This window comes from Aspergillus puulaauensis, chromosome 2 (genome assembly GCF_016861865.1).
Source record: "Aspergillus puulaauensis MK2 DNA, chromosome 2, nearly complete sequence".
NCBI lineage: Eukaryota > Fungi > Ascomycota > Eurotiomycetes > Eurotiales > Aspergillaceae > Aspergillus > Aspergillus puulaauensis.
In genome coordinates, this window is record NC_054858.1 from 5,366,845 (window position 1) to 5,380,444 (window position 13,600).

The window sequence follows — 13,600 nt, forward strand, 5'->3', positions numbered from 1 at the left end:
ACATTTCTTCACTAAAATGCCGCCATTCCAGAAAATATGCCAGGAATTGGCGAGATTGCCTGTCGAGCTCGCCTACCAAATCATTTGCGACCTCAAAGTCTGGGATGTCCTCAAGCTGCTGTGGTACGATGACCCCAAACTCACTGCCGTTGTGTCGTCGCACCCCCAATGCCGCAGTTTGCTGGGAGAGGACGATGAGACCTTTTCGCAGACACGACAGATCGTAAAATGCTACTTTGCCATGTACGTCAAAGCAGGGCTCCCATTCAAGCCTGCGGGGGACGGATATTTATCTTGGGGCATTGATGTCTTGCTGGCACATAAACTGGGAGAACCGGCACGCAAAGTTATTATGAAGGAATTGAGAGAGCCTATCCAGTCCTTTCTGCACACCCAGATATACGCAATGGACCTGGAGCGCTATCTTGATCGCGCGGCTTTCCCTCATGGAATGCCAAAACTGTATACTTGCGACACAGTGCAAGACCTGGGAGAGTGCATGGACGCTGTCTTGCAAGCAAAGAAAGCCCTTTTCAAGCAATCCTCCGACCAATTGCAATGGGCAGCTTCCCTGATGGAGCAGAACCCCGATCTTCTGAAGCGAACGTTGGATCCGGAGCAAAAGCAGCGCCTAAATACAGCACACATCGTATCCCGGATGCGACAGAAAGCCAACCGCTTCAGAAAGTGTGATGTCAAACACTTCATCGGTAGCGAATACTTTGCCTTCTATTTTTTCCCAGTCAGCCCCTTTGATACTTCATTGGCGAAGTTGCTGCGGTGGATGGAGAAGTATGGGCTCAATGCGCGAATGGATGATGGCACGAAAAATGCACACCCGCCATCCATTGAGACGCATGCCAATATTGTGATGGAAGGAATGCCTCATTTCTTTACAGAATTTCCTCCTGCACAGCGTTCGGTAACAAATGACAAAGGTGGCGTGCTACGAACAGTCCACCCCGAAACAGATTCTGGCTCACGGGAGCTGTTCTTCACGGTTCACAGGATAGCATCAGCTCAGGAGTTTAGGCTGCCAGTGAGAAAACTGGCCCGCGAACCCAATGACGAGAGAGAGCAAGTTTGGCTGGCATCATTTGTTGCCCTCTATCGGTACTTGGAGATGTTAGAGAAGACCTCACGCTAGATGCTTGATTGCCACACCCGGGTTTTACTGTACATACGAATAAGCAGCATTTCCAGCCCCGCAGCTGCCGCCGATATAAATCTAGTCTGTAAATGAAAGTGGAAGCCTGACCGTCCCGTGCCCCGCCCTGCCAGTGATCCGCAGTTCCTTTTCCCTCTGCGACAATCGCGACGAATCTGGTTTCTTCATCACCCAACCGCCCGCACCGGTTCACCCTCTAAACACTGCCTCCCCCTCACCTCACCTCCCCAGATGGCCAGCCCTGCCAGTCGAGTCAGGCAGTTTGGCCTGACGCCGGTCTACACCTCACCCGACCCCCAGGTGGACATCGTCTTTGTTCACGGGCTGAACGGACACCCCTACAGCACCTGGGCCACCAACCCGCATAATGAGCAAGGCCTCCCTAGTGTCTACTGGCCGACGGATCTCCTCCCCGAGGCCCTGGCGTCGAGTCGGGTACGAATCTTGACCTACGGTTACAATGCGAATGTGGCCTCCTTTACCGACAGCGTCTCTAACAATCGCATTCATCGCCATGCGGAAACGCTTGCCTCGAGCCTTGCCGCGAACCGGTATCTGCGAGACTGTCTATATCGCCCCATCATCTTCGTTTGCCACTCCCTTGGGGGCCTGGTCGTCAAGCGCGCTCTGATCTACTGTAAGAACATCGCGAACGAACGAACCGAACATCTGCGATCCATCTGGGTCTCCACCTACGGAATCCTCTTCCTGGGTACCCCTCACACTGGATCAGACGTCGCCAAATGGGAACTGCTACTGCAAAACATCTGTACGGCCCTAACGCCTAAGAAGTTGCTCGACTCGTCCTCTACCCTAATAGAGTCACTTAAAACAAACAGCGAGAACCTACAGAACATCAACTCGCTCTTCTCCCAGGACATACGCCGTTTCCGCATCTACTGCTTTCACGAAACCGTGGAAACTAATGTCAAGGGCTCCCAGGAGTTGATTGTGGACGAGGCTTCGGCTGCGCCCCCAGCAGAAGGGGTCGAGCGGATGGGAATCGAGGCGGACCATCGTCATATATGCAAGTTCGACAATGACTCTTCGCCGGGGTATGAGGCCGTTGCAGAGGCGCTTCTACGCTACTCCCAGCATGCCCCTGACACGATTGCAGCGCGTTGGACCGAGGAGAATAAAACTCGCGCTCTCATGAAGGAGAAGGCGAGGGAAATATTTGCCCCAAATGGTATGTGATTCACTTCCCACAAGCCTGCAATGCTAATGAATTTGCAGAACGAGAGGCTGTTTTGGCAAACAGTTCACAAAATTTCGTCGCGTCCAATCTCTCTGGCTGTGTACCCACACCTGGTATAAACCCTCTTCTACAGTTACCATGAAAGAGATATGAGATCGGGGAGCCTTTTTTTATATCTGCTCTTCCTACACATCGGATACTTTTTGCTTGTGCAGCCTGATCTTGCTGACTTGAGATGTCCCCAGGTGACCGAGTGGAAATAACGACCTCCCCTGACGCTCCACCAACGCTGCTAATAGCACCCCCAGGGTTCCATCCGAATGCCGTCTTCTACGGGATGCAAAAGGAGCTCGAGGTACTCCACAATCGGTTGTATAAAGCGAGGACACGATCCAACCGACTGATGGCTGTCCTCATCACCGGGGTTCCTGGTTCGGGGAAGTCCCATCTGGCCCGACAATATGTCTGGAATAGTCGCGAGTGCTACCCGGGAGGAATCTTCTGGATTGATGCAAAGTCCACTGAGTCAGTTTTGAAGTGCTTCTGGGATATTGCGGAGAAGGCCATGTTGATAGAGAGCCCTGACTACCATCTCCCAGACTTGACCAACTCTCAGAAGATTGTAGGCGTTGTCCGCAACTGGTTCGAGTCGCGTGAAGGCTGGCTTATTGTCTTTGACGGCGTATTCTTCAGGCAAGAAGAGGATATCAATACCTTCCGACAATTTCTGCCTTTCAAGGAAAAGTGCAGCATCATATATACCTCTGTGGACAAGACACTGCGAAAGAAACAGCGATTATACGAGCCTTACTGTCTTCAGATCTCTCCTCTCCAAGAAGAGGATGCACGCAAGCTTTTATTCAAGGACCTGGGTATCAGGAGCCCCAACCCCCAGCAGATCCGCAAAGCAACCGAAATAGTGAATCACTACGAATGCCTTCCACTGGCGATTCGTGCTATGGGCCATCGCCTCTGTAGCACAGGAAAGCCACTTGAAAGTTACTCTATTGAGTCTCATCTCATGGACAAGAAACTCTCCGAGCCGTTCCTGAGCATCATGCACGATCTCTACCGAATGGGCCATTTTAAAGCGTTCAACCTGATCAACCTACTATCTTTCTTTGATCATCATGTTCCTGTGAGACTGATTGAACTTGGGATGTCCTCCTTGGAACAACGCAACGTGGACATTTTAACCAGCCCTGGGCCGGGGGAACGCGGGGATATAGACACCACGTTGGGGATACTGATCCGATACGGACTAATTGAACGGACCTCCGATGCATATGCCTTGCAGGAAAAGGCTGTTCCTCTCCGGTCTGAAAGGGATACCCTCCTTGATAGGAAGGCAGTAGGCGGCAAGTCGTGGGAATGGCAAACGGAGAGCAGTCAGGGGGCTTTGCTTCCCACCCACAACAATTCCGGGTCTATTGATATAATCAAGATCCACAGTGTTGTACAAGGATTCTGCCAAGCTGAACTGAAGACAATGGATCGCGAAATGGGCACCCCCCGAGCCGCTGATTCGGGGGGTTCGGCTAATTCTTATCATTCTTGGCTTGTGGTGGCTATTCTTGTATTCTGTACGTCGTACGAAAACGCGAAGAAGAGGATGAACCATTACGACGATTACGGGATGGTGAAGGACCTCCGAGAATATGAGACCCATGCATCTCGATTGGCTAGTTGTTTCCGAAAGCGAACTCATGAATCGGCGGCGCTTCGTCAGGCTGGCGAGGAGCTCCGGCAGGCGAGGAGGAGCATTCGCAAAGAGATCCGTCGGATTTCACCCAGCTCGTCGCCGGAATCTGCCCCGGATGATGGTCCGTCAAGACAACTTACATGGGATCTGAATGAACCCCAAGAAATGCCTAATCTGCCACACAACTTCAACCCGGGGCTGTCCGTCTCTCATAAATCCCTTCGTTCCGGTGCAGAGAAAGAAGAGATCGGGTATGAAACTGACGCAGAGAGCGACAAGACGTTTCCTCGTATCTCGCCCGTTCCATCTCATACGAGCAACAAAGTAGAGCAGCCGAAGTCGTCCCAAGCTTCTAGTCAGTATCAGACGGATGAACAGAGCTGGCATGTTGTGCATAAAGCCTACAGGCCGAAGAAGAATAAGGAAAAGCAGCGGATGCAGCGATTGATGTTTCCGCGCAACACCCCGCCACCGATACTGGCCGAGCCTACCCTGAAACTAGAGACGGCGGAAGGCAGAGGAGCATCAAGTGGCAGGGTATCATTATCAGCATCAGAGGCTTTGGCTGCTGTACATAATGCAAACCCTCCTCAGCCCCGAGATCATTTGGCCAAGATGGCAGCAGGCCGCCAGGATCGGACTGTAGATAGGGATGACCTGCTGGAAAAGCTTCAAACTATCGGATACGATATTGAGGAGATACATAATCTTCTAGTGGAGAACAAGCGGGACTCGCCCTGGATATACTTTGAGCCTACTGTGATCTCCCCGCCCGCGATGGGGGTGAACAGACACATCAATCAGTGTTCTCATCGTCTTCGAGTAACTCAAGACCACATATTGACAGACCCATCACTGACATTACCACCAAGGGTCGGTTTGGGAGCAGACGATCGGGAGGATATTATCAAGCTTGTTGAGGAGCTCTGTGGTATAGGCGGAATCCGTCCAAACACTCGAATACTGAGTGATTGGGTCGGAACTGCGAAGTTTTCCCACGAGGCAAACGCAATAGCGGTGGAATACCCATTGCCAACAGTTGCCAGGCGCGTATCTTTGACCAACGCCGATGTATCGGGGGTCAGCCGTGCTCTTGACAATGTCCGTTTTGCCGCTGGATATCTCCAGGAAAATAGCCTGTGCTGCGAGTCCTTTACCGTGGTCAGATACCGAAAGTGTGAGACGAATGCAGACAGGGGAGATATCGTGTCTGTGGATTTCCAACTTGTGGTCAACCTTACTGCAGCATTGGAGAATGTCAAGAACACAGAGACTCCGTTGGCAACTTCCAATCTTTTCGAGGAATCTCTTGCAATTCTTAAGCTGGTCCTGCCTGACTCGGGGCGCCATGAGGACGACGAGTTGGACGCCGATGCCTGCCTTCATTTCGGCGCGCTGGCCGTCCAGTTTCTCTCTCTTGGGCTGCTGTCATACATCCAAGCCCATATTGGCCCCATTGAGCCTTTTTTCTTGGACACGCCCGTACACCGAGCAACTCTCCTGGGGACAGGCCAGCATAGACCGTATCCACACTTGATGGCAAAGCTGGTCAACATCAGCTGCCTGGGCGGAATGACCCGTGGGCCAATTTGGATGTTTTCCAACGGCCAAGAAGAGTATGATTCCGACACCCGGACAAGTGAGAGGTGCGATATAGTGGGCCATATAGATGACATCATAGATACATGGGGTCCGGGGAATCTGATATATCGAAGGGATAATCCAGGCTTTCCCGTCGCGGTTCAAATAGGTGGCGGGTTCATCTTCGCAGGCGAGGATGCCACATACCACTGGGCCCGAGAAATTGACGAGTCGGCCATATTACGTGAAATCAACCCACTCGAGCCGATTCGAGTTGGCGCGTTAACTTCAATCAATGCTGACTGCCGACTTGATGAGGAAGCCTGTCGGAGGCAGTCGGCCAATGTGCTAGAATATCTCGGGACGAGCACTGCTTCGTGGGTCAAGTCCCAGCGGCAAATAGGACTCCAGGGAGGGCAGTACGTTGTTGGCCAGTTTCTTGACACTTGGAATAAACAGCGTGGGGTTTCGGTGAAAGAGGTGGCACTTGCAATGTCGGCTGAGGGTCTTATTCAGTATATGGATGAGTACTGGGGTGTGCAGGTGAGCTACTGTACCGGGGTAGCCAGGCGAGTTCTTCTTCGGACACTCATATCAGACCTGTTGCGGACTTTCCCAGGGGGCACCGAGCCTGAAGTCCAACGGTTCGAGGCTGCACTGCGCAATAGTCCATGCCAACTGGATGACTTCCTCCGAAATATATCCCCCGACTCACGCCAACGGATCCTGCATATCGTCCGCACTATTCTCGACACTCTTCAATATACTGGATTAGATTCCACGGACAGGTATTTCTGTATCGCTTGGCCTTTTCGGGGAGAAGTCTCACGCTGCTTCAAAGTGCCACTGGAAGGACACAGCTCCTGGGCACGAATTCTAGCCGACTCCCATGACACCGCCACCTTTGCTTACATCACAATGGACTGTCTTGAAACAGACACTGTCAAGTGTAGAGAGCTTTGCTGTGATGATATGTACTTGCTGGAAACCGCTGTTACTCGCACAGTACGTGAGGACCAAGGCCAGTGGATGATGAAGGACGAAGAAGTGTACTACTTTTCTAAGCTGGACAGCATTATTTGGGTAAAGGTACAGCGGCACTGTGACAGCCAGCCTGCAAACCTCATTGAGCTGATGTCTATGGAGTCCTTGACGCGTGGAATCCGGCAGCGGCTGTATATGAGCGAGAAGAAAAAGCAACGAAGCCGGTTGCGAGAATGTCCCACTGCTTGGACTGACGGGGAGCCAGTTTCGGTGTCGTCCGCACGACGCAACCCATAGCTATCATTTACCTACCAGTGGTAGTAGCAGGCAGGCTACGCACGGTCACAAGAGTTGGGACACGATCAAGTCTTCGCATCTTTCTCCGAAAACTCCACATGCTCCAGGTCACCGGCTTTTTCATCCTTGCCATCCTTACTTTCGTCTTTAATGGCATACTCGCCACTGGAGTACTTCCCGGACTTGACGTCCCGCCTCCATAGAAACTGACCGAGCATGAAGAGGGCCCACCAGCAGATCACGAAGACTGTATTAACAGTATATCCTTTCCTCCATTTGGGCGCTGTGATTATCATTGTTAGCCCTGGACAACGGGATGTAATGAGGTTGGATAACCTACCTTCCACGACCGGGAATGCCGTGATGGGATAGAAGCTGAAGAACACCCAACCAAAGGTCATCTACCACTGCATTAGCAGGTTGACTCGCTAGTATGAAGATGGAAATACCATTGCACCAGACGTAAAGGCCCTCGCTTCAGAATCATCTCTCATGACCATGTTCACCCACGGGAAGAGGATCGGGGTGACGCAGGACGTGAATCCGAGCAGATAATACGCAGTGACTGCGCCCAAAGTTAGTAAGATACGAGGTAATTCCGACAAGGAGGGGAATACATTTAAGGCCGGTCGGAATATCCCAGACAAGAAGGCAGACATTTCCAAATAGTAAAACAGCGGCGACGGCGGACATGATGGCCCAAAATGGGTACACCATCACAAGAGATGTCGCTAAGATACCTGCAAAGACGGAGACGGCCTGTACTCCAGTCGGAATCATGTTAATCTGAGAGACTGTCCATGTTCCATGGGTATCAGCCTGATCTTTTAGCCACAGGATCATCTGCCCGGCGACGTAGGAGGTACATTGGAAGCTAAATAGTTAGCATGGCGAACCGAGAGTCTGGATCCAACTCACAAGATGTAAGTAAACACAGCAACGTAGAAATGCCAATGCGTAAAAACACGCTTGAGCATACGCTTGCCAATCTTCCTGCTGTCACGGACACCCTCATTGCGCATCCTCGAGACACACAGCTTGTGATCGGCCTCAGTTAGCCACCACACCTTTGGCCCAGACGGCAGTCCAGGGAAGAAGAAGAAACTGCCCAGCGCAATGGGCAAGCTAATGCATCCATCGATGATGAACAGCCACCTCCACCCGGCCATACCGTGGACGCCATCGAGGGTTTCATGAGCTGCGGCTTGCAGATAGCCACCCATGAACGAGCCGATATTGCTAGAGACGAACCACACACCAGCTCGCTTGAACAGCTCGTCGCCGCGATACCATGACGAGAAGATATACATGGTCCCTGACGATACGGGTGTCTCCAGGACGCCTAGCAGAAAGCGCAGGCCGTAGATGTCCTGGTAATTCCGCAAACGACATTGGGCAAAGGTTATAATTGACCAGCAGACTTCCATTGTGGGCAGGAAGAAGCGAGCGAATTTGGGCCGCGACATGACCATCATGGACGGGATTTCGAATATCATGTAGCCGATGTTGTAGAAGGTCCCGAAGAGCGAGTACCTAGAGATGTAAGTGGCGCTCAGCTACGGTGGCCTGGGCACATACTCGTTACCGTAGAGATTCAGGTCCTCTTTCATGCCTGAAGAATAGGCATTGTTGATATTCACCTGGTCAAGCCATTTGATAAAGTCTGGGGACATCAGCGCTAGACATCATGTATTATCTAGGTTCAACGTACACGCAAGACAGCAAAGCGGCAGAAGAACACAGTCTAACTTGAAGAGCAGCTTTCTCTCCTGCTTTGAATAGTGACTTGGATACCAGTCGAAGAGATAAAGCCAAGCTACCCACAGCGATCGCGGTTTAGGCTTGTTGGCCGAGCTGGGGGCACCAGGATCTTTCTCGCTGTCGCTGGCATTCGAATTCTCAAAGGTTGCCAGGTTATTCGGAACATCGACTGCTGCCGGCTGTTCCAAACTGGTCTTGCCCTTAACAACTTGTTCTGCCATTGTTGTGAGACGCGACACTGGTAGACGGTAGGTGGGGATGGCAGGTCGAGGAGATGAGATGCTATTGCATATCCTCGCCATCCTTATATACAATCCTTGCCCAGCATATCAAAGCATAGCTTTGATTGGACTGCACCGCCCGCACACCCCAGGACCCTTCAACGCGGAGTGCGGGGTTCTGGAGGAGCTTCGTGATGCTCACTGGCGGCGGAGTATTTGCAGCGGGATGCGGACGATCTCCCTCCGTCAGACTCAGAATGTCGGTTAAACCAGGCCGGCCCTATTACAGCCATGGACTCGGGGTAGGCCTGATTCAACCGATCTTATTATCTCTATTGTAATGTGGGCTTGGTGGCGGTGGCTCAGTACACTGGGTGTCTTGATAGGGTGTACTGTTCCATATGATCACTAGATGTAATGAAGACCGAAATATATTTATTCAAATGCAATGGTCACATCATCACCCAGTATTCTAATAGATGGCCGTGGTCTATTCAACCACATGTTATCAATAGTGTCCTGCCCCAAGCCGGCACTCGCTGTTACCGCAAAGATCCCGGACACCAGCCAGTATTCAACGTCCATATTGTCAGTCTGCCCTTGTCCAACGACTGCAATGTTACTACGTACGCACGGGATTAAGGTCCTGGAAGCAATGATGTTGGTGTTTGGGTCTGCCCTCATCACGGAACCCCCTGTTTGGATGTCCATTTTGATACCCTGGGCCGAGATACAGGATTGCTCTGTGAAATCCACAATGCCGCTTGCCCCAGCACGAGACTTGATTAGGCACTCAGAGCTGGTCACGTAGTGCCCTTCCACCTTACCGGACACTGACTGGACCTCCGGAATGAGCCCACCAGCGCAGGTTTGGGCATCCAATGCAAACCCGGCATCCACCAGTTCAATCCTCTTCCACTGAAATTGCTCTGGTGTACGCTTACTCTTAATTCTGTGTAGCCTAACGTGCCATCCTGGGAATTCCACCATCAGCGGGGCCAGTATCGTTGTAATGGTCAGGTCGAGGTACTTCCATGGGCGCCACACGCTGGAAATAGCTGGAATTACTCTTGGATCCCGGCCAGATATCTTGATACCGACAATGCTCTCATCGAATGGTTCCGATCTAACTTTCCATGTCTCACCGTCATCATGGCTTACAGATAGAGCACTATCCGGTGCAATTTGTTCATGGAGAGGCCCACATGGTACACTAAATCCGAATGCAGAGGAGTATGCAAACTTCCCATATTTAGCCTCCCGAGCCTTGTGTGCTTTCCTCGTCATTTGGCCTGATGACAGGAGGAAGTGATGCTCGGGGCTATTGCATAGGATATGTCGCGGCGGCCAGACGACCTGCACTCGTGGCAGGGTAGGCGTAACAAGGGACGGATGCAGGAGCTCCGGTGTCCGCCAAAAGTGATGGTCTTCCGGTAGCATAAGGACAGTAAATGACTTCAAGCACCAGTACACCGACTGTGGAGAGTTGTAGTTCTCGGCCAGGTACATGTTCGGGTACGTGAAGCCGATGTTCATCGTGCCGTCCACGTTGAAGATATCAGGGCACTTTGACCACCAGCGTAAATGTCGCAGGAGCATCCCTTTAACAGAGCCAATGCTTGCCAATGGTTCAGGCAATTGAACGTCCGCACAAGCTGCTGCAGACCAAAAGGCCGCAAAGGCGAAGCGATAGGTCATGCTCCGACCGAAGGGAATAGCAGCACCTGCAAAGCAGTTATTACTAGAGCTCAACCCGGGGCTCTATATGCGAAAATACCATTAGTGTCAAAATACCGCCAGAAGACTGATCCAAACTTTCTGGCTGACCGACGATACTGCTCTGCTCTGGCATGATCCTCGCTGTTGAAACGGACATAGAGCAATTGCGCAAACTGGATGGCGAAGCTCCCAGAGTAATAGTCTGCCTGTTTCCGCTCAGCACCCCAGGCGCCATCACTGGACCATCCTTCGCCGATCCGGAATGTGTCCAGTGTATTGAGGTCGGCGGTGATCTGCTCTTGGAGCTCATCTCGGGGTATCCCAAGGGTCTTTGTCAGTGCAAGATTGACAAACACTCGAAACCAGAGCCAGTTATTCTGGGGCATTTTATGATCGTTTATCTGCCGCAGCCAGGTAATAAGATTCAGTCTCGCAGAAGCTGGCATGGGTCCGAGGAACGCATTCGGGGCAGCCAGGAGCGCGACAGCAATGGACTCCATCTCAACCATCCTCTGGTCGAAGTCTGTAAGGTCGCCCCAATATTCTCGTGAACTTGGATCCGTACCTGCCTGTAAACCGTGAACCCATGATGCTAGGTTGACATTATCGACATGGTCATTCAGGAGGAATGGGACTACCCATAACGGACGAGCGAACCCCTCCAGTTGCGCTGCGGTTTCGTCGAATCCTGCTGCTGTCGCGACCGGGATTTTGATCCTCGAATTGGCCTTGCTCTTGTACGGCTCCAGTGCCGCGATAATAGCCTTTGCGGCTCGGACGAGGTCCGTCCGGGATTCGAATGGGTTGTCTGAGAAGCCTGGTAAGGGAGGCATGTTGGTGAAAGCCCAGGTTCAATCCGTGGAATAGCACACCTAGCATAGAGTTTCAGGCCATAGTTTGAATGGAGATACTGGTAATAGAGCCTCCTTGGTGCCATCGGTCAACGGAATAATGGTAGCCGAGTGGACTGAGCCCCGTGTAATATCTTCAAGGTAAGTGGTGGAAATCAACTGAGTGCCGGAAGAATGCAGTCGGAGTACGGAGTATTGGCAACGGCAGGTCTGGATGAGTCTCGTCTGCTTTCTAATGCACAATTGGGGGTGTAGCATATGGAAATATAACCGGACGCGGCCATAGCATACGTACTATTGCTTTTCTAGTGTTCCATATCATTCCCCCCAGCCATCGATCTTCACCAGGAGAGGGAAAGGCACCCGGGTTTCATTCCTTCGGCTCAATCAATGATACGTTAGCCATTCTATCTCGAAGTCAAGTGGTCTCGCAGCATGGCTGCTTTCTCGCCGTCGCGCACCTCCAGCACGTCCTCCTCTCCGAACGATTTATCTCCAACCCGCAAGAAGAGAAAGGCAGAAAGCATTACTTCTCTGTCTGATGGGCAAACAGATGCTGAAGGAACGCCAGCAAGGTCTCTTATATCCGAGGATCGCTCACGTTATATCGCCGAACTATTCGACGAGAACATCATCGCAAAGATCTTTCGGACGGCCTCCTCGTCGTTGAATGACCCCAATATCTTCACCAAGCCGGACGGAGTACCACTAGGATATCCAGAGACAGTCCCTCAGACCGGCCCCAGGGCAGGGCGATATGAGTTCCGGGACCCGGAGTTCTGGACATGCGGGTTCTTTCCTGGTTGTCTGTACGCCCTGCTAGAGAGGACCACCAAGTATCCTCATCGAGCTCTTCTTGAATCCAGTCCGTTCGGACCCAAGCTCCAAGACGTCCGTTCGCAGCTGCGCGTTCTGAGTAAAGGATGGTCAAAGTCCCTGCATAGCATGGCCTTCCGAGCAGACACCCACGACATCGGATTCATCGTGATGCCAGCACTGAAGAGAGACTGGGAGATACTGGGAAACGAGCAAAGTCTGCGCTCAATCATTCAAGCAGCTCGAAGCCTCGCAACACGATATGTGTCCACGGCTGGGACAATCAGAAGTTGGGACTGCCTAGTGAAGAAAGAGATCACGGTTACAGACCAGACGGAGAACGTGCTCGTCATCATCGACAGCCTGTGCAACTTGGATCTACTTTACTACGCCTCGGCCCATTCAGGAGATAGAAGGCTTGCGGATTTGGCAACGGCTCATGCTCGCACTCTGCTTCAAACCCATCTGCGTCCCGAACGTGGCATCTCTGTCCCCAAGGGTGGGTATCAGGGGCAATTATACTCGACATGCCATGTCGCGAATATTGATCCTGCAACGGGGAGTTTGAAATGGCGTTGGACAGCACAGGGGTACGACAACAACTCGACTTGGTCCCGGGGCCAAGCGTGGGCGATTCTAGGCTATGCGCAGGTGTATATGTGGACCAAAGAGACGATATTCCTAGATGCTGCCTGTGGCTGCGCCGAGTACTTTTTGCATAGACTAGCGACAGCACCAGCCTGTGTTGAGATTGACGTGAGCGAGTCTCAGGATCTGTTCCCTACAAGCAGGACAAACGGTCGGCATGTTCCTCTGTGGGATTTTGATGCACCAGTCGACCCGGCAGAGCTGCTGCGAGACTCGTCTGCAGGTGTTATTGCCGCCAATGGAATGCTCATTATATTTCAGAATCTTCTCAGCCTTGGTCAGGATGGTCTAGCCAGAAGGTTTCTCAACGCCGCTGTCGAGATTGTCCAGGACACTATTGACCTCTGTCTGGCCAAAGAGAAGACTCGATTCGTGAGTGATGGCAAGAGCATTACTGTTGAGGATAGTGTTCCTGGATCTACCTTCGACTCTATTCTCATGAATGGCACTGCAAATAACAACCAGCATGCGCGGCGGCGATATTGTAACCACGGGTTGGTGTATGGTGATTATTATCTGATAGAGTTCGGCAATCGCCTACTTGATTTGGGCCTTGCATAAGTGTGTCCAAATGCAATAAATGCACATAACTACTAGTTTTGACATTCTTGGTAGACTTAAGAGACTGTAATCTTGATATCATAGCCTGTTGGA

General features: G+C 51.8%; 5 protein-coding genes across 5 annotated transcripts; 3 read left to right on the forward strand and 2 right to left on the reverse strand.

Annotated features, from left to right (window-relative positions):
* Positions 1–16: 16 nt before the first annotated feature.
* On the forward strand, positions 17–1,147 carry APUU_22190S (uncharacterized protein; the record flags this gene model as incomplete). The annotated part of the gene is made up of 1 exon (XM_041701025.1): positions 17–1,147. The coding sequence occupies one exon, from the start codon at positions 17–19 to the stop codon at positions 1,145–1,147; it is 1,131 nt and encodes a 376-aa protein (XP_041553952.1).
* A 252-nt stretch (positions 1,148–1,399) lies between these two features.
* On the forward strand, positions 1,400–6,930 carry APUU_22191S (uncharacterized protein; the record flags this gene model as incomplete). The annotated part of the gene is made up of 3 exons (XM_041701026.1): positions 1,400–2,357; positions 2,405–2,479; positions 2,612–6,930. 3 exons carry the CDS (start codon positions 1,400–1,402, stop codon positions 6,928–6,930), a joined length of 5,352 nt encoding a protein of 1,783 aa, XP_041553953.1.
* A 65-nt stretch (positions 6,931–6,995) lies between these two features.
* On the reverse strand, positions 6,996–8,912 carry APUU_22192A (uncharacterized protein; the record flags this gene model as incomplete). Its single annotated transcript, XM_041701027.1, has 7 exons — positions 6,996–7,213; positions 7,271–7,331; positions 7,380–7,495; positions 7,548–7,804; positions 7,849–8,463; positions 8,509–8,593; positions 8,642–8,912. 7 exons carry the CDS (start codon positions 8,910–8,912, stop codon positions 6,996–6,998), a joined length of 1,623 nt encoding a protein of 540 aa, XP_041553954.1.
* Positions 8,913–9,347: 435 nt separating this feature from the next.
* APUU_22193A (DUF2264 domain-containing protein) lies at positions 9,348–11,464 on the reverse strand (the record flags this gene model as incomplete). The annotated part of the gene is made up of 2 exons (XM_041701028.1): positions 9,348–10,636; positions 10,690–11,464. The coding sequence occupies 2 exons, from the start codon at positions 11,462–11,464 to the stop codon at positions 9,348–9,350; spliced, it is 2,064 nt and encodes a 687-aa protein (XP_041553955.1).
* A 453-nt stretch (positions 11,465–11,917) lies between these two features.
* APUU_22194S (uncharacterized protein) lies at positions 11,918–13,507 on the forward strand (the record flags this gene model as incomplete). The annotated part of the gene is made up of 1 exon (XM_041701030.1): positions 11,918–13,507. One exon carries the CDS (start codon positions 11,918–11,920, stop codon positions 13,505–13,507), a length of 1,590 nt encoding a protein of 529 aa, XP_041553956.1.
* Positions 13,508–13,600: the final 93 nt, after the last annotated feature.